The 20,622-nt window shown below is 46.8% G+C and overlaps 1 protein-coding gene across 2 annotated transcripts in view; it reads left to right on the top strand.

The window, feature by feature from the left end:
• The first annotated feature begins 3,269 nt into the window (after positions 1-3,269).
• The window catches only part of TET2 (tet methylcytosine dioxygenase 2), a 75,013-nt gene continuing 57,660 nt past the window's right edge, over positions 3,270-20,622 (top strand). Inside the window, exon 1 of one of the 2 annotated variants that reach the window (XM_087737139.1) lies at positions 3,270-3,372. In XM_087737139.1, coding sequence (XP_087593265.1) covers positions 3,343-3,372 — 30 coding nt within the window. In that variant the 5' untranslated portion in view covers positions 3,270-3,342. The remainder of the gene's footprint in view (positions 3,373-20,622) is intronic. The other variant, XM_087737140.1, reaches the window with a different exon arrangement.

Here is a 20,622-nt window from a genome sequence, read left to right on the forward strand (position 1 = left end):
GCTCCAAAATACCGCTTGAGCTAAGTGCGTTTCAGTGCATTTCCAAGGAAGCTGCATATCCGTTCTTTACACCAGATACTTGTTTTGAAAAATGCATGCAACTTCATGGCTGGGAACAGCATGTTCAAGAGGTAAAAGGCTTTTTTCACCCTGCCTCTTTAAGAGTGAGAGGGTGTGGGTTTTTTTAAGTCACTCCTCGCTATGGTCAAGTTCAGGCATTTTTTTCTCCCTGTTTGATAGGCAAAGCAAAATGGGTCAAATTTTCTCATTCAATAAATATGTTGTAGCCAACAGAACTACTCCGAGGGAGAAATAAGATCCATGTCCCTCTCATTAGGCTGCTAATGGATACCAAGAAACGTGCATTGTAGAGCAAGCTGCATTTGAGAGAGGCATGCGTAACAGAAAGCCATTGATTTGGAAGCCAAAAGATCCTGTGGTCTGTCAAAATGTGGCAGGACTACGGGAGGGCAGCGGGTCAATTAGAAGGCTTGTAGGTCAAGATAGCTGAGCACAACCCAGCTGAGCAGGGGAGGCTCTGGTAAATGTGCCTTGTGCTCCAGGAGGGAAGACAGTACTGCTGGTTCAGCAGGACTGCTCCTGGGTTTATTGAGCCTGGTGATTACAACAGGCTGTCATTAGGGCAGTAAAGTTAAAAAAAAAAAAAAAAAAAAGAGAAAGAAAAGAATAGAGAAGCGAACCACACCTATGACAGGAAGCATTTCAAAAATGCACACTTCTCTCACATTCATACGTGCAGGTCAGATATACATGAGTTGTCTCTTTCTTATCTTCAGCACAGGAGCACAGTCAGAAAAGAAAAGAATCCCAGCTCAGTGTAAAACTCCTGCTTGTGGCTTTGGGGTTGTGTTGGTTGGTTTTTTTCTTTCTTTTTCATTTTACCCACCCAGTTAGCCAGGTTTGCAGCTGCTTGCTCATGCAAAGGGAGGAGAGGGCTATGCTCCCACTGAAACTGGGAGCTGGCGCAGCAGGGTCCTGCCAAAACCAGCCACCTGCTTTTTCCAGCCGCGAAGGGTGCACAGGCACGGGAGGGATCTGAGCCATGCAAAGGAGGGTCACCTCACCCAACGCAATGCAAATACCAGAGAAAAGCACTGAGAGAGAGAGGCCCGATGGAACCCTGTCGATGCCGTGCCCTGGTGAGGCAGAACAAGATGGTGCAGAGGACAGAGGTGTCTCTGCAGGTGCTGTAAGAGCGGCTCAGGGAGGAGGCAGCACTTTGCACCTGCAAAGAGGTCGAGCGTGCTCGTTCCTGATAATATCAGCTGGATGTGCCACGCCAGGGGAAAAAGCAACCCTAGGCTTTAATAAATACGCATATTTAAAAGAGTTTGAAATACCTGCTGGAAATCAAGCAAGTGCTGTGAAAGCACAAAAAATCTGGCAAAATTGAGGCAGACCTTGATCATTCTTTGTATCATTTACTCTCCCAAAAAGAGACGGAGACTCAGCCTATTTGCACAGGTTTAGGCTGCACGAGATGCTGCTGAAGTCAGTTCTGTGGAAGCAAACACAAAGACCTTTGTCTAGAAAAACCCATGTATTTTCCTACGGGATAGGGCTAGCCAGGCCAGCACCTTTCCGAGGGCCGGGGAGAGCGAGCTGCCTGGCACAGGTAGAGGAGTGACAGTCTGCTGCCAGTGCAGAGCTACGTTAGCAAGTTGTAAGGGCAACCTTTTATCTCTAGTCTGCTTCTGAAATGTTTCACAGAAATTAAAGCAAAACCAAAACCCAGAGAACAACCTGTGATGTGAAAAACAAATTACTCAGCGATGACCCAAACTTCCTAGAAATCACTCTGATCTGCATCGAGCACACCGCATTTGGCATCTTGCTAAAGCCCTTTCTCAGCAGCAGGGGACAGCTGGGGATTCGGCTTTCTCCTGGGCACTGCTGAGGAGGACAGCGCCTGCAGGCCCCCTCCTGCCACCTCGGGGGTGAAGGACACACCCACGGGTAGGGAGAGGGTCTGGTCAGGGAGGTAATGCTCTCCCAAAATCCCCCCCCCGGCCCCGCAACGCCGCCCGGGCAGGCCGGAGGCTGCTCTAGTTTGCGCAGCGGGGACAGCACCGTCGAGGGGAGGCCACCGGGTCAGTCTGGCACGCAGGGCTCTGGGGCGGTGGTTGGCTGCTGTGAAACCCCAGCGCCGGTTCCCACAGAGGTGGTTTTTGCATACTCTTACTTCTGCTCCCCGCAGCCGCCCGGCTGAAGAGGCTCCGGCTCCTCCGGCGAAGGAGGGCGGCGAGCGGCGGGGGAGCGGGAGCGGGGCGGCGTACGGAGGGGACGGCAGCGGCGACCTGTCGCCCGCCGGCGAGGGCTGGCAGGCCGGGGAGGCGCCGAGCGCCGCTCCGGGGGCCGGGGGGCTGAGACCGGCAGTCAGAGCTCCTCCCGCGGCTCCCGCTGTGGCGGGCACGAAGCCGTTCCTGCTGCGGAGAGCGATAAAGCCGGCGTGTGGGAGCGGCGTAACGAGCCCCGCTCGCGAGGGATGCGCGAGGAGCCGCGCGCGGGTGGGAGCGGGCGCTCGCCCGCCCGGGTGCCCGGCTGGCCCCGCGCCGAGCCCGCCCCGCTGGCAGCCGCGCGCAGCACGTGGGCCCGGGCGCCTGCCGGCACGGGACTCGCTTTTGGGGAAACCTGGGCAGATTTTGGCCTTGATTTTTTTTTTTTAATTTTCTTTTTTCCGGCTTTTCTTTTACGTTGCCAGCCGGCTACCGAGCGGCGTTACCGGTCCCCCAAGCCCCCCGCCGCAGCCGGGGGAAAGCAGCCCGCGGAAGAGGTCGCGGCCCCCGCGGCCGCCCGGCCCACGGGGACGGCGGGCGGGCTCCCGCGGCCGTGGGAAAGAGCCGCCGGCTGCGGGGAGCGGGGGGATGCGGGAGGGGGGTGCCCCGGGTGGGCGGGCGGGGGGCGCCCCGCGGTGCCCCGGGGACCCACCGGCTCCCCACCGGCTCCCGCGCAGCGCGGGGGGTGCAAAACGGTGCGCAGCGAGAGGCGAAAGCAGAAAAAGCGGGGGGGGGGGGGGGGAGTGGAAACCCCCCAAAAGGCCGAGCGGCGGAAAAACGCCGCGGTCGGGGCCGGGGCCGGGGCCGCCCCGCAGCCGCTGCACGGGGGCGCCGGGCGCCGCGCCGCGTGGAGGGGGGGTGCCCGGGGCGGGGGGGGGGGGTGTGCTCCGCGCGCGGGGCGGCGCGGCGCGCGGGGCGGGCGCCGACGTCAGGGCGCCGCGTGCATATTGATGCGGGGGCCCGGCCGCTTTCGTCAAGGAGCAGAAGGAAGCAAGATGGCGGCCCTGTAGGAGCGGGGAGCGCGGCGCCCGGCTGTGCGTGCTGGATGTCGGCAAGGCTGAGGGACGCGGCAGAGGTCAGAGCGGGCTCCCCGCGCCGGCCGCCTTCCCCCCGGGCCCCCGGGGCGTCGCGGGGCCGCGCCGCGCCGCTGGGTGACGGCGGGGGGGTGGGCGCCGCCGCGGCTCCCCCAACATGGCTGACTGACAGAGGCGGCGGGGGGCGCCGCGGGCCTCCGCCGCCCCCTCCCCGCGGGGCCGGCACCCAACTTTGCCCGGCCGCCCCTCCTCTCCCGCGCCTTTGTCTGCGCGGCGGCGGCGAGGGGACGGGGACGGCGGCAGGCGCCCCGCCGCCTTCCAGCCCCCCGCCGGCCGGCCGGCGGCTCCCCGCCGCGGGGCTGCCCCGCTCTCCCCTCCGCCGCGCCCCGGGCGGCGCCGCGCCCCGCCGGGACCGGCCTTCCCACCTCCGCTCCCCGGCTTCCCGGGGCCGCCTCCGCGCAGAGCCCCGCGGAGCGCGGCCGGGGGGCCGGGGCGGCGGCGGGCCCCGGCTTTGTGCCGCTGCCCGGCTGCGGGAGGACACAAAGGCGGGCGCAGCCCCGGGGAAAGGGGGGGGGGGGCTCACGGAGTTTGGGGAGGGCGGGGGGGAGGAAACGAAACCGGGTACTGGGGGGCGAGGGAGGACGGGGCGGGGGGGGTGTCTCGTCGCGAGGCCTTCCCTTTTCTGTGCCGTCTACACGCGCGTTTTGTCCGCGTTGCCAAATCCTGCCGGCGGGGCCACTTGCACAATGTGGCCACGGGAAGAAAAAAAAAAAAATTACTTTCTCGTGCGTGTTCCCCCGAAATACCGCTTTCGGCGAGGTCAGGCTCGCTCCCCGCCAGATGACAGACACGAGCAACAACCTTACCACGTTTGTAAGTCGGGCGCGCGGCACCGTGCGCTCGCATCGTGGCGTTTGTTGGCGTTAAATCCCCCCCGAGACACTGGCCGTCGTTTTCGTGCCCTGAGTAAAAAGGAGGCTTTTCGGCTCGCGGTTTGAGTCTTGGAAATTTAGCAGACCCTTTTCTGCTAAGTAGTTTTCCTTTTCGAAGAGTGAGGTGAAGGGAGAAGTGATGTGGTCTAGCGTGCTTCCATCGAAATGTTGCAACCAAAGATCTCATCGCAAGATTTGTTTTCCATGATGAGCGGCATGCAAATGTGCAGGCTTTGAGCAGTGATCAGCAGCTCTGAATATCAGTTCAGCATTTTTTTTTTTTCTTTTTTTGAATGTGAAGTTTAGGAGTTTCAGAGATAAGGAGATACTGTCCCCAGTGAAAGCGGGTCAGTGGGTGTTGTTTGTCGGCTAATGAGGCCATTCGATTTGCATGTTAATGGCAGGTTGACTTACTGCAGCAGGGGGTGAGTGTAGTAACATGTATATTCACTTGTGTATCTGCGCGTGTATTCCACTACGGCACTTTCTCTGGAGGTTGTAAAGTGCAAAACAGGACGTGGTTGCTGAAGATATTCAACAGGGAGATGTTAATAGTCAAGAGTCGTGTACAAACTCGAGTTAGAGGGGGATCCGACCGAATAAAAGGTGACAAAAACAACACCGCGGTACGTGCAGTGTCCTTTTAAGAGATGCCCTCTGCATGGCAGGCTGACCGTAGATTGTAAATCATTCCTTCTCTTATCTTTTGGGAGTTAGACAAATTTCCTTAAGTGGTGTGTGATGAACGTATTAGTTCCTTTTACAGTAGCTGTGGAAAATAAGCATGTTTCTTTGAGCCATTAGGGCTGCTTGCCCCTCAGCTACCATTACATTTCCCAAAACTTCTTTCGTTCTTGGTGGGTTCTTTTCTTTTCCTGGTCACCTCACAGTTAACTTCTTGCACCCCTCCAAATAAAGGTAAGCCTCTGCAGTTTCTGTATAGTTTACCCTTTGTGTATCATCACTAAAGGTCCGTGACTAACAAAGGTCAGGTAACAGTTTTTAATGAACTGTCATACGGAAACACTACTTTCAGCTCTTTCTCTCTCAAACACATGGCACTTTGGTTGGTGCTGTCCTTTGACACTTCAGTTCTCAGTTGCTAAAACATCTGATTTTTTTTTTTTTTCAAAAGACTCAAATAAAACTGGATACAAACAGTGATACTATTTTGCTGCATCTGTGTCAAGACAGTTTTGTGTATTTCATTTCCTGCTTCCAAATTATATTCTTTCTATTCTATTGAAGTCCCTTGTGTCTTGAAAACATTGGTAAATCTAGCAAGTCAAGAACTTTTGGTCTGCCAGATCTGCTGCTGTTAACACTTTGAAAGAATGTACGCATCTTGGATTTTATCCTGCAGAAAACCAACAATTTGGAACCAATGTAAATAAATCAGTGTTGGGTAATATTTTGTCTCTCTTCCTCAGTGTCATGGAAAGCATAGTGCGAATGCTGCCAGTGAAGTCAGAAAACATTTAAATCTAGTAACCAGGGTGTAGGGAGGAGGGGAAAAAAAGGGAGGGGAAAGATGCGAAAAATAACAGTGCTTAGGTGGTGGGACTAAACTGCTGTTTACATGAAGTGAAGAACTCAAAAGTCATCTTTCAGTGGAAACAGTTGTTTCATTTTGGGAAGCGACACCAAAAAACTTTGTGAATGCATCCAGGGAACCTCAGACAATGGTTTTGTATTGCCTATTTCAGAGCTAATTATTAACAAATCTTCAAAAGAAGGTTGAATGGGAGACACTGAGGCTACTGAATTTGCTGAACTATCACTGTTCGTAGTAAGGCTTTTAACGAGGACTTTGGCATTGTGCTGATTCCTGGCTTTTAGCCAGGGAAAGTGGTATTGTTTTGATATAGTGCGCATGGTCCTAGACTTTGGCATGTCAACATTGTTTAAAGAACAAGAAACGTGTGCCTGCTGAGGAGTTATTATGACGGATGGATTTCCAAGGTCTCCTGTTGGCACCAGCGTTGCGTTGGGTAGCAGAGATAGGGGGTTGTCAGTGTTTTGGTTTCTGTGTGCAGAATCGGGAGACCCTGTAGTTGCTGCTGGAACGGGCATTTCAGCTGCCGGAGTTGGAAGGGACTCTTCCCTCTTGCCCCGAGCACTTCGGATGCTGCTGGGACTCCGTCTCCCATACGGTTCCTTTAAATACTAGCAACAGCCAGACAGCCCTAAAGAGGCTGGGGGGGGGGGGGGGGGGGGGGATGACAAACCAAAACCTCACCATGTTTTGGAACAAATCTGGTGCTCAGGTGTTGAAAAACATGACGTTTGCGTTGGACTAATGTTATTGACCCTGCTTGGGATTACAGGGAGTGCTTCGCTTCTAAGTTACTTGCATGGGCAGCAGAGTGGTTTTCTCAGAGTGTGCCTAAGCAGGGACTTTAAATCCCTTGCTCTGTTTCGTTCCGAGTGGAAGATGTGTCTCGTCTTTCTACCGGAGCCAAATAAGGTCCTTTTTTTTTAAAAAAAAAAATTGTCCATTTTTCAAGGTGGAATTTCAGATGAGCTGTCAAAGTTGGCTTGTCACAGCGGGTGACCCTTCTACCTCTCTCACTTGACTGCCGCACAGTAGCTCTAAGCGTGGTAGCAGCATCTGTAAGCCAGCTTCACAATTGGAGCCTGAGAGTGGTAGAACAAAGTTGCCAAGTTTCAAGTAGAGTTGGTGGTTATCTTGGAAACTCTGCTGGAGAACACAACCACAAATGATTTTGCCAAATAATATACAGTATTTATTTAGTCCAGCTCTCTGATTGCTGTTAAGGCAGTCAGCCAGCGGCAGTAAGTGTTGTGACATCATTTTGAAAGGCAATGTGCTGGTTCTGAAATGGAGTGGGATGTACTATGATTCATTATTTAAAAAAAAGCTGTAGTCTGAACAGAGATAAAGCATATGACTGCATCATGGCTGAAAGCCAAAAAGGGAATTATATGAATCAATCACACTTGTAGCATTATTCAATCCCATACTCCGTAAGGCAGTGAATACCTTCTTACTCATTTAATGATATTCTGCAGGAAAAATACCCTTTTGAACACTGAACAAGTAACTAGTAACAAGTTGCCATAGTTCCGGTTGTTACATTTTCAGATCGTCACTGCCTGCATGTTCAATTTCACAGCTAGTCCCAATATCCTAGATAATAAAACGTTACAAATGGAAAGTACCATGAGTAATCATCTTCTCAGTCACCCATTGAAAAGAAGTCACTTCTGCCTTCCCTTGGGGTAGACAAGTCTCTTTAAAAATAAAATAAAAAAAAAAATCACGTATTTTCCCAAGGAATTGCTGAGTGGGTGGTGACAGAGGTGCTGGGGTTAAGGAATAAAATTCTGAACCTGCAGCATCAGCTGGACTAATCCCAAGGACAGCTGATGACTGACCCAAAAAGGTTGTTTGGATTAAAACACTGGGAATGTGCCTTGCATTGCGTAGCGGGGGGTAACAGAAGGAAGGTAGAGAAAAACAAGGTTTGAGAAATAGGAAGAACAGCTAACTAACTTCACCCGCATATCTCGCACTGTTCTTGAAATGCAGAAAAAGTGCCCTGCCTTATAAGAGATTCAGAAAGAGTGTTCTACCAGTTGTTTATAGTAAAGGATTTTAAATCTGGGGACAACTTAAAAAAAAGTTGCTATGCTTTGAAAAACACTTCAACAATTAAAAGCCGTAAAGATTTAGATTCCTGTCTGTCTTTTCAAGCAGGCTTGTTCATCTTTGTCAAACACCTTCCAGAAAGCTGAATCATCTTAGCAACCTGAACAAAATTGAGGCTGTCCTTCAAAAACAAAGTTTTCTGTGGAGGTGTGGATTCCAAGTTGGAGTGTTGTTGCCTTGTGGCATACATATGGCAAGAAACCCCAGTAGGATTATTCTTACAAATAAATAAAGGCTTGCAGTATTGAGGCTTTAGTTTGACCTAATTCTTGGTGTGTGTGGGTTTTTTTCCCTCTTATTAAAAAAAAAAAAGAAAAAAAAATAAAGGCAGCATTTCTATTGCAGTGTGCAAAGGAATAGGCTTGTTCTAAGGAATAGGCTTGTTCTATGCTCAAGTTCAGCAAGAAGGGAAAATTCTGCATTTTAATCCTAGTCAAGTACAGCTTATCTTTTACGATGGTTTCAAAGAAGTAGCAAAGAAACAAGCAGGTGAGTAGTTAGACAGCTAAGATAACCAGGAATAGCTAAATAACCGAGTACCCCTTGGAAGTGTCTTCCATGGGTACCGGGCAGTTGCCTCAGACACTTTCTGATTAATTACTATGATGCAATTTAGATAGCATGAAATACCTTCATGTGTTCTGCAGCATTACCTCTAGCCTCAAATATATTCCACGTGGGTTCCCAGCATATGAATATTGGTTTCACCAGGTGTTTGCATGGGGAAGAGAAGTTTCCAGGTTTAAGCTGAATTTTTTGCAGATGTATAAAGAGGGTAATGCCTTCTGCATTCTTTACTCTACATGAGCTCCCCTATCCTTAAACTTATATTTCAATGACTAAAATTTAAACAACTTCTCTGCTTAATCTCCTTTCTAGTAATGCATAAACAGTCCAAGCTTTGTCTTCCAATGTCCTGGCGTGAGCCGCTTTAAGTCACGTCGCGTTGGAAAAGGATTTGGCTCCATTGCAGTAATACCCCGGCTTACCAAGTGGGTAGATGTCTAGGTCAGGACGATGACTCTCCATGTGGTTGCACACACGTGGTTAGAGTGTTTACAAACAGCGTCCCAGCATCCTCGGCAGCTGCCTTGACGCAGCCAGCGAGGACAGAGTTCCAGGAATGTCCCTGGTCCTCACAGGCGGCGGAGGAGGGGGGAAAGAAATAAAAGATACGGAGTTTAAGAAAACATATCGTAGTTTGGGTTTTGGCTGAGCTTTCTGCATCTGTGTTGCATTCTAGATCGTTGGTTCCTTTGTCAGGCGCCACTGTTTTTCCCCCCACCTCGAGTGCAATCTGGGTTGTTGCGGCACGTCTGCCTGGAACGGACTGACCCTAAGTATAAGACGGGGGTTAAAGGAATTGTTGCAAAGGTTTCAAATGATTTCCCTGCTCCCCCTCCCCTTTTAAAAAATTTATAAGAAATTCAACCTCCAAAAGCTTTCATGACAAAACAGCTCTTTGCAATACAAGAATCCCACTGTAAATGGTTATATATTTTTTCCTTAATTAGGCATGACTCACTGCCTGCTAGAATACTAGAACAATTCCCTTTTTAAAGAACAGAAAAGAAATCATGAATCCTACTAACTGTATAAGTAAAATCAAATAGCTGAATAGTCTTTATTACTTAATGAGACATGTTGACACAAGGAGGTGTTGCTGTTACGAAAGCTAATACCACTGCAAGGCAAGTTTTGGATCTCCATTGGACGTAAGAAACTTGGTGGAGATTTCTGCATTTACTCAACCAAATGAATAATGCCACCAATCTGTCTTGTTTGTTTGTTTTTTTTAAAAAAAAAAAAAAAAAGGAGGGGAAGAAGTGGTGGTAACTATTGGGGTTGTCTTGCCAAGATGGTTTCAGGAAGCACAGATGAAAATGCATTGTAAGCTGGTCAGAAGCACCCAACTGACAATGTGTTTCATGCCCTCCCCTGTGGACCTAAACCAAAGCTGTCAGACAGGTTCTGGTCTCCGGAGATACTTGAAGCCTATGCTGTGCGTGCACTGTGGGACCTTATTAGCAGAGGTTCTGCTCCTCATCCGGAAACATTATTTTCCAGTCCCATGCACACTTCTCACACTTTCTCATGCAAGCAAGTGCAGCAAGCACTCAGGACAGTGTGCATCACTTGCTTTACAAAACGAATCCCAAGAACTGTTTTTTCCTCATAGGGAGGAAGCATTTGGTACAAGTGTTTCTTCCATATTCTGAATCTGTCTAGATGAGTCATGGTATTCACCATCATACAGTAGAGTACAAAGGCCAGTCCACAGATCTTGTTATACGCATGACTTCTGCTATTAGTTGTATGTTCACATTGGTTGCTTCCATTTTATGTTAATGTTGATTACAATCACTGTGTTTTTGTTATTACGCTCCAGTGGTTTCTTTCTCACCTGTCTTCTCATTTGCGAGACACAATTATTTGGGTCACATCCAGAATCCGCTTCGGTTTCACTAAGCTCTTCACCCCCTTTCGTTTTCTTTTTCTGACTTCTTTTTTGACCCACAGTTCCCATTACTCTTGCAGCAGCTGGGTAGCAGAAGATAGCAAGCAAGAATGAAGAATATATGAGAGAATATGTGACAAAGCCATTTCTGAGTTTGCACTGACTATTTGTTCCTTCTCTTGCCACTTCTAGTGCTGTTAGAGAGATCAAAGGGTAAACGTTAACCCTGGGCCTGATGCTGACAGGAGAGTTTTGCCCTCAACTTCAGTGTCCTTTAATAACTTTCCATATTTGTCCCTTAGCATGAGAGACAGCAACTTTTCGTGCAGCACTCACCCCCATTTCATGCCCCGATACTTTTTTTTTCATCTTTGTTTAATCTGTTTGTTCTTTCGGTGCTACTTCACTTGTGTTTGAAGTCACATACTTTGAAGCTATACAATTTTTATACTTGCCAAAGGACATAAAACTCTTTCAGCTCTTATGTAAGCAAAAAGGAGAAAAGAATGATTGCATATTTCCTCTTGTGTGCAAGTAGCATTACCGTCCTGCTCACGGTAAAATGAGGAAAATGAGTTGTTGCAGTAAAGCTGGAGTTGCTTCCCTTCCCCCAAAGTTACTAAAGTTCACAGAAGTGAGATATTTCCTTGTAGCTTAAAGTGCATGTATAGCTTAATAAAAGGAATGCAATTTATCCCTGAAAGAGAACATATGAAAGCTGGAAAATACATCGGACTCACCTCTCCCTGGGATTTGGAGAAGGGGGGGGGTGTGCATGTGTGTGTGTATTACAGACCTTAACGTATTTTCTTTTCAAATGGCCAACTTTTTGTTCCCACTGCTCTCCTTTTCTTGCTTTTCTGTTTGATTTCAAGTTTGTCTGCCCAAGAAGGTCTGAGGTATTACTAAAATGGCAACATAAAAATCAAAACCACGAAAGCTGAGCAACTGGAAAGGGTCAGATTTAACATTTACTTAACTCATATAACCAGTAGACATTTGGGAGGAAATAAAACCTATGCTAGTGAGTCTCCATTCCACGCACAGTCACTTTGCAAGTGTACACATCACATATCCAGGAGCAAATGAAAATATTGACCAAATAGGGAAAAGCACTCTTGATATTTATAAACATGAAAAATGCACAAAACAGAAAAATACAGCCTTTCAGTTCTCTGTTGTTTTTATGGCACTCACCATGCTTTCCACAGAACGTTTGTTTGCTTTAAATAAGTTTGGACCTGTACTTTTCTGCTTCCCTGTAATCTTTAATGCAGAGAGGAAGCTTTTGTAGGTGTGAGAAAGTAGTAGGAAAAATCAGAGTGTGCTGATCTATTTTCTTTCTCTCTATTACTATGTGTAGTGCCTGAGAAGTGAGTGACCAGGTAGGAAAACACAGATTTCTCTGTATTTTTCCAGTCTGCCTATGTTGTACAGTTGACAATACGTTAGGTATAGGTGGCTTCCCCCCCCCGCCATGCTGTCAGCTGACTTGGGATCCTGCAAACTGATGGCAGCCCTTGCCATTTTCACAAAGCCCTATTCATTTTCCTTGGGCTTACAGAGCTGCAACAGTCTGCCTATGCAGAGATACTTGCAGGAGTGAGGCACCTGGTCAGTCACATACTGTGTAGCAACTGAAAAGAAGAAAAGTAGTTTTGGGAGTATTTTTTCTTCTTTGAGGGGGGAGGGAAAGGGAATGGATGGAAAGACTTAGAGGCAGGTATAGAAGCTAAAAACTAATTTTTACTTTTTAGAAAAAAAAACCACTTTTCAAAGCAGTTGCAAGTTAACATGTTTTTTGCTACAAAATATAAACTCTAGTTGATGGATTGGAAAGAAGTTTTGCCTTTGAAGAGTGAGTCTGTAACTACCTACTGAATAGCTGCTTTTTCTTGAAACAACTGCTACTAGCTGCTTGGAGATATTTTGTTGGACAAGCTGGAGCATGAGCCTAATTCAGGATGGCAACTCTGATGCTTCTAAATATAAGGAGAGTGGATAGAGTGAAATTAATTATTGCACGTTAGGAGGCACCTCATATCCCAGCCACGAAACAGAATCCCACTGTGCTTGGGGCTGTGCAAACATAAGCCATTTTTGTTCCATTTTGCTATTTAATTCAGTAAAGGAGACAGAGAAAAGGGGTCTGGCAGCGCACAAGGGGCCCGAGTGTTAGTAACTCTTGTTTATAATGCAAAGCAGAGGCAGGCAGCTCCCTTCCAAAAAACCTAAATATTTGCAGTAAATAAAGCAAAGCTGCTATTGCTACCTGCTCTGTGTGTGTGTGTATGTGTGTAAAAGGAGTTCCTAACCAGCCTTGCTGCAGTCTTTTCCCTCGGGCGCTAATATTAATAAGCAGGCAAAACATGCAAAGAGTAAGAGAAAGGGTACAAAATTAATCAGCAGCAACTGAGAGCCAAAGCACACACAGATCGTGCAACACGGTACAAACCCTGCTGGAGCCATTCATTTCAGTGCCCTTTTTTTTTTTTTTTTTTTTCTTTTTTTTAAACCCTAAAAGACATACAGGAAAGCTGTGGTATAGCTGGGAACTGAACCCATATCTCCTGAGCCCCAGTGCTTTACCCATGATACCCTCCTTCCTGCTCATTCAGAGGTTTACAGATAGTTTTCTCTGCTTACTAAGATAACAGAAGTATCAATTTTAAGAAACAGAAACTAGACTCAGAAGCTTTTCACTTTTTTTCAGAAGTTGTTTTTCAGTAGCATTTTCTGTTGATTGACGACACGTTCTTTTTTTGCTGCACAAGCCTTCGGACCTTTAAATCAGCAGTGCTCATCCAAAACAACCCAGCAGATTAAATACTGTTGTTTATCTCCTCAGTGAAGAGGATGGCTTTTTGCTCACTGCTTTGCAGCACTGTTGAAACCCTCCGCTCCAAGTGAGAAAGGGTGCAGGAAAGGCTGTTACCTCATTTCTACTGGCACTGCAGATGTCTCCATGCACCTCCAAAAAAATAAGCAAAATCTCACAATGAGCTAATTATAATTAAAAATACTATGTTGTGTCAGTTAATTGCAGTGTGTGAAACCAAGTTGTGTAATGTCATTTCAATAAGTAGGTACTCCAATAACTCCCATTAACCTTTAATACCCTTGATCCTCCTATTCATTCAGGCAAGATTTCCCACAGTCTGCAAACTGTTCCTGTACATCAGCTCCAACCTACCACACGATTCCCGTTTTGATCTGTTTTATCAATTAAAGGTTTGTCTGGGTTCATGAACCCTCATGCTGGTGTCATAATTGGTAGCAGAGCTCAAAGGAAAAAAGAAGAAAAAAACCAAAAAAACCAAAACCAACTTTAATTTATTGTCAGAAATCTCTCTGCTGGAGACGGGATGCACAAACCCGTGCAGGTGACACAACCTTAGCAGCATTCATAGCTTTTTGTGCAACAGTCACCTCTTATTTCCTGGACCTGAACTGGAGACGGTAAATTTTAGCGTCGTCTCTCTCCGATCTTTCAGAGTTCCTTTGCTGTGGGTAGTCCTAGTTCAGCCTGCCTGGCTTGGTACATAGTGCACTTAACCGAGAGCCTACCCTAAGTAACTTCAGCACATTCACAGGCTCGTGATACAATCCATGATGAAATGCGTTTGGAAATAAAATCCGATGGGTGATTTAGCTCATGCAGCATCTCTGGATGCTGACAGAGGCAGTTGACCGTGAAGGACAGATGGATTTTTTCCCTGCCATGTTTAGCGATCCGATAGCGCTGCAAACTACTTTGGGAAAAGATGGAGCGGGAGCGTGGGGGCTGGCTTCCCCCCACGGCGGTTTGGAGGTTCAGCCGCCGAGCCCCCACGTGGCTCGCCTGCACGTGGCCGCCCTGTTTACAAACACCCTCCCCGCGTCCCCGAGGCGAGAGGGTGCCACGCTGCGGGGCCGAGCTCCCTTCGGGCGGCTCGCGAGAGCCCCTGTTTTTCACCCGCGGCTGCTCGTAGCAATTGTGGCCGAAGGCAGGGCTGTGAGGGGCTGGCGGAGCCTGCTAGCGCATTCGGGTTTGCTCGTTTTACATTTAAGCAATATTCAGAGCAAGGTTGTCTACGGAGAGTCGAAAATAGAAACTTTATTCCTCGATAGAGTAGTAGCGCTGGAGAGCGCTAGCTAGACGTACACGCAACAGCGAGGAAGGTACTTTTCTGCTTTCCAGAGATGCTGTTAGGGAATTGGGTAACATGTACAGTAGGGCAGGATTTCAGAAAGCCTGTGGAAATGAATGGGCACATTTTTCTTATTTCCCGCTAACAAACCGGGGACCGCTTTTTGTCCAGATTTAAGAGATGGGTCTCAACGAAACATAAGCAGCTTGGAGCAGCTAGTATTTGAAACCACGGTTGCATTATCACTCGGGAAAGACTGCCTTGGTTTTGCTTTGTTTTAGCAGGCCATTGGCACACAGCAAGAAAGAGGTTTGAACAGCTGGTGTGGCTGCATTAAATGGCCTCCCATAGCCGAGGCACAAAAAGACAAAGCGTGCTTCTTTCCAGCCGCTGGGCTAAAATTGTATTGACTTACTTTTTGCTGCTCTCCTCGCGAGTTCAGAGTTCAAGGACTCATATATCTACTGTACCTTGAGTTCAGATAACAAGATATAACTACACGGAGGGAGAGAAACAAACAGAAAAGTTCGTGTTCTTCAAAGACGAGCCTTTTTCTGTACTTGCTCCCCTGTTTTGTTTCGGGGTGTGCACTGTTTATTTTTCTCCTTTTGTTTTACTCTCCCTCCCGGTGCCTCCTCCCGCTTACCCTCTGCTGCGTGCACACCCTCTTCCAGCCGCCTCTCTGGCTTGCCTGGCCAAGAAGTGCAGACTCAGCAGGGACTGGTAACACTTTAACTCTTTGTCCTATTCTCAGCTCTCCCAGCAAAGGTCAAAACAAATGAGACTTACAGCTGCACTTGAAACAGCGCGGGTGTAGGAGGGAGGGACGGCGACCACAGGCTGTTCCCCCCCTCCCGCGTGGTTTTTTTTTTTTTTCTTGACACGTATAAAGTGCGTGGCCAGGGTGAGATGCAATTTTCCATAGGCTTTGGGTGGCTGTATCTGCTAATGTCTCGTTAAGAGGAAATGAAAGGCTTGTGACTTTTGTTTGTACTGGCCATATCTAGCTTCATGCAACCTCTACTGATAAACAGAAATAATTTAGGAGTTACTTCCTCAAATGCCTGAAACGTGGTCTTAATTTCATCAGTGCAAAGCCAGCAAAAAGCTATTACAGACGCGAAGTCTCAGTTATCTGTCTTTGAAGTCATTTTGGAAACTTTGGCAACATGCCCTTATACAATTCTTTTCCCTAATAGCCATAGTTTTTGCATTGTGTTGTGGGACCACACTGGCTCCAATTTCAGTGACTTAGGGCAGAAACGAGTTTTATTTTTCTTGAGAACAATTCAGCGCTGCCATTTGCTTACGGCTGAGAGAAGGAACCTGCCTGGACGCCACCAGCGTTAGCACGCGTCCGCATGAGCCGCGTGCAGGAAAAAGGTTCCCACCTGCCCTTCAAATCGCCCGCCGCGGCGTCTCACGGGGCGGTGCGGGGCGCGCGCCAGCGAGGGAGTAGGCGCTAGTTGGCTGAGCGACATGGACACCGGCGCCAAGGTTTACCTCTCCGCTCTGCGCTCCAGGTCATGCTGGTGTCTCGCCACGTGCTTGCGCGCACATGGCAGCAGTGTTTACAAACATGACCCCAGAACTCTTACGGGCAGTTATGAAAGAGCCAGCGAATGCCGCATCCCGCGCGCGCAAGGGTGACCTAGATCGCCGGCGCTGGGAGCGAATAGCGAGGCGCTCGTACCGAACGCAGGAGCTGAGTGCACATCAGACGATCGAGGCAGATGATTTTGCTCCCAAAATGTTTTGAAATATCATTGCCACCATGAGAGAGTTTTCCACCGTAAACTAAAAATAGCTACTATTAACTAGCAGGAGCGGCGGGTAAGTGATTCAGCAACTCGAGGATAGAAGTGACTGTGTTCTTCGGCACCGTAAGTCTGTTTCTGCATTGAACTGACTCAGAAAGTACATAAAATTTTCAAAGTCGGAAGGAACTGCAAAGCTGGCTTACTTTGGCTAAAAGAAAAGAACGCTCTGTGATCATGTGGTTCCTGACTGACAGTTCCTTTTTTATTCCTTTATTAACATTTGCACTCGGGCACTCATGAATGCTTTGTAGTCAGGTTGTGGCCATCCATTTAGGAAAAAGATGCCTTAGTAGTTTCGAATGACATACCTCCGTCTACAAAATACAAATACCACTGTACGGCTGACTTGTTTTTTTGACATGGGCCTTAAGAAAAAAAATGCATAGCTGAAATGCCCCTTTAGCAAACCAGGCATTGTATGCTCAACTGTCAAATGTCCACATTCTACCTTGATATATTTTTTAAAAATCACTTTTGGATACAGTAGATGTCTACTTTAAAAAAAAAAAAAAAGTGTCCCTTCCTTACCCTTGAAGTTCTTCAAAGAAGTTTGTATTGTACGCCAAATTACTCTAAGGCAGTTTCCTTCCTAGAAGTTAGCAGTTTATTGTAAAATGGAAGTACGTGGTCAGACGATTAGTTTTTGACAGATTCTAGTGTTCTTGAAGTTTTCTCAGAAATACATGTATGTGGAGGAAGACGGGCTATATAACTGTGACTGGTTGCCAAAGATAAACAGAGGTTTCTTGAAAAAGCTGCTAAACTAGCAAAAATAACCCATGCTTGTTAATAAATCACTTCCCGTTTTTACTTTTGGAATCAAAGAATTTAATCCCAGCTTTGCAAAAGCCTACTAAATGGTGAAGGATTTTTTTTTTCCCTCCCAAATAGAAAGATTGACCTTTCAGAAGCAGACAAGATGGTAGTTCTATTTTGTATTAGTTATTATGATACATCTCAGTGTTTGTAAATATCATAATGACAAAGCCTTTAGGAAAGATACACTACGAGCTTGTCCATGCCTCTTCTCCAATACAGTTCAATCCCATTTACTGAATAAACCTTTTGCAAGTATAAAGCTAGTCCATAGTCTTCACCTTTTCCATCCATACCCGTGGCAGCTCTGCACTAGAGCTGTCAAAGCTCCTGCAGAGGTTTTTCCACTATGTAAACAAAATAAAATGAGAGAGGCTGCCACGTGTCTGCTCTGGCCTGATCACTAACTCATTTCATGTGGTCAGATAGCTGTAACCTGAGCAGGTGAAGTGCTCTGCAGGTCAGCCCCTGACCCATCGCTGGTTTTGTCCAGTCTCCTAGCTGATGTTTACTGTTGCATTCAGAATGTGAGCAAATGTGCTTGCGTCGGTTATTGATGTCTTTTCACTGCTGAATGTTCATTACAATGTTCATTACACTGTATATAATAGACCTAGAAAGAAGAATGGAAGTACTGAAAATAGGTCACTGCTGTGTTCCTATTTTAAGAGTTCTTTGTGGCATTTCTCCTGCCTGAGGAAAGCAAATCCACCTTACTGTGAAGCTGTACAAGCATGGGCAGACTCGGAGAAAAAGAAGAACTAGAGCCTTACTATAAAATCTTCTCTAAATGTATACAGGGTTTTTTTCTGGGTACATCACTGTACATCTTCTGGACTCTTTCTCCAGAAGCCCTGAAGCGCTATTTAAAATGTTCTGAATCAGAAAGTACTGAGGTTTACAAGGACTGGTTTATTAGTATTTATGATGTCTGTGGGCTTTACCAGTACATTTAACTTAACCAGTGTAAGATCTATACAGATACACAAATGATGTGTCTGGTGCATCTTTGACTCAGAGAATCTTCTTATTGTCACCATGTATGATATTTTCTTATGTTATATGAAGAGCTTATTTTAGTTGCCCAATGAAGAGAATATAAGGAAAGAAATGCTGCTTATGACGAAGATTATTTTATTCAGTGCTTTTAGTTGGGGGCAGGATGGAAGCGAATAGGGTAAGATTACCATTGTATGCTACAGGGTGAATACCGCCATTGTGTCAGTTTAGATGAATATCTCAAAATAAATACAGACTCTGTCATGGGTTTGTCCTCTAGGTAAAAAAAGTAATGGAAATCTTGTTTAACAAGTTCAGCAAAAGGCGCACCTAAAGTTTAATTATGTCTTCAGATGCATGGGTGCAATTCTTACTCTCTTTAGAGTTTTACCCAACTACCAGAGAACAGACTCGGGACTTCTGATTTTTCTTATACTTAGAACATATGCTGATCAATAATCATGTCAGTGCATAGTTTGGGGAAAAGAATCCCTTGGCATAATAAACAACTATCCCTAGCCATAGCTCTCTCTGCCACGTGTGTGTGAGAGAGAGCGAGAGATTATTCACCAACTTATAATTATCTGCCAATCCCCTTCTCCCTCTCGCCCCTTCCAAAAGCCAATCTACCAGAAAAGCAGGGGGAGATGGAGAAGAGGTGAAACAGTGCCTGTGGTATTTACCTGAGGGATTTTTCAGTGGTTTCTCTTGGAGCTGGGAATCTTGGATGGGATCTGAATTGTGCTACCAAAATTCGCAGCACTGAATGAGGCAGCAGGAGGACTACCTGGCCCTGGAGGTAGACAGACAGGGACCACATTGTTCCTCTGTCTCTCTTACTCGTTGCTTTCTCAGCAGAACACGGTTCCTTAACGGACCAACTGCTTATTCTTTTTGCGCACAGAGAAGAAAACATACAGAACACCTGCTGGACAATGCATTAAGTTACATTAACAACTGCCCACAGCACTCAAAGGCAAGGCAGGAACATGCAACATGCCTGCACAATATCTGCTCAGCACAAACCACAGGCAGAAAATGCTTGCCATCACCCTACTTAAAAACAAAACAAGTCCTGTTAATTCGAGAGTCACAAGTACTACAACGTGTGGCAAAAGAGAACAAAAACAATGAAAGGAACAAGGAGTATTTTAGATTTTTACGGTACTGGGGAATGTATGGGGAAAAATGCCCAGAGATGTTCTTAGGAAAGCAAGAAAATCCCACGTTGTAGAGTAAGTTTAAAAAAAAAAAGTTGGCTGAGCCATGCCAGTGGTGGCTCTCCTTCATGTTCACAGGATTAAACCAGTGAGGTGCTGATGTTTCTTTCCAGATCTTTCAGTACTTCAAGAAACACTACTGTGCTTTGCCCACCAGCCTGCCTACCAACCTCCAAAGCTTCAAAATATGATGAAACCCCCATTTCTAGAAGTCAAATTATACATCAAGGGAAGAAAACAGCCTTTATTGTATAACAGGCAAACAGCAGAAACCCTGATTTATGAATTCAGTAGAGGTACACCAGAAGCAGCAAAATCAGGCCTTCTCTTCTACTCGTGTTCCACTATCCTGGCAGCTTTTCCCCTCCTCCCCCCAATTATTTTTCCTTGCTGTAGGTCCACGAGTGTGGAAAGAATGGGTGTCTCAAGCACAGCAAATATCATGAAACTCCATGTAAACCAATGTTGTGCTCCGGCGTAAAATTTTGATGTGGAAAATTGGAGTTTGTTTAATTCTGGGGGGAAGAGTGGTCACCATCTTCCCTTTGTGAGCCCCTTATGGCCTGTGCAAATTTGCTTGCACCCTCGTCCAGGAAAATTCTCACCAGGATATACTAAATGGAGTTTCCCTGTACCAGTGCACAGCAGTGAGAAAGACGGACAGGTTGTTCCTAAAAGTTGTATGAAATAGCCATGGAAGAGGCAATTTACTCCATCTTCTTCTCCCAAGCCAGATGAATCATAACTGTCACTTTTGACAAATATTTGGATAATCTGCTCTAGAAGACCTTTGCTAGTGGAGATTCTGTATTCTTCCAAGTCGTCTTGTTTTGATCGACTTTTTTTCCTTTTGGACAGATACAGCATTCCAGCTGAGGCCTTGCCAAGGCTGAGAAGAAAGGTAACTTAATGCCCAACAAAGCCACACAAACAGGACTATAGCCTGTGCAAAAATTTCCTCTTTTCTCAAAAGGATTGACATCAACTCTTCAGCTTAATATTCACTGTAACTCCGGGAACTGCTGTTCCTCATTGCGTGTTTGTGCTCACGATTGTTCCTGCCTTTTGAGACATTGACCTTCGGTTACCAATACGAGAAATGCCAGCAGAACTTCAGAAAAAAAAAAGCTAGTGTGTGAAAACAGAGAAGTTGGTGTCATCAAGGAGGAGGAAATGCATACTGGGGGAATCTTAAAATAAGTCATTACACATTTTTGTGAGGGTCTGGTGATCCACTAGACTG

The sequence above is a fragment of the Nipponia nippon genome, unplaced genomic scaffold (genome assembly GCF_047370975.1).
Source record: "Nipponia nippon isolate SJK-2023a ecotype South Korea unplaced genomic scaffold, ASM4737097v1 scaffold_6, whole genome shotgun sequence".
Taxonomy (NCBI): domain Eukaryota; kingdom Metazoa; phylum Chordata; class Aves; order Pelecaniformes; family Threskiornithidae; genus Nipponia; species Nipponia nippon.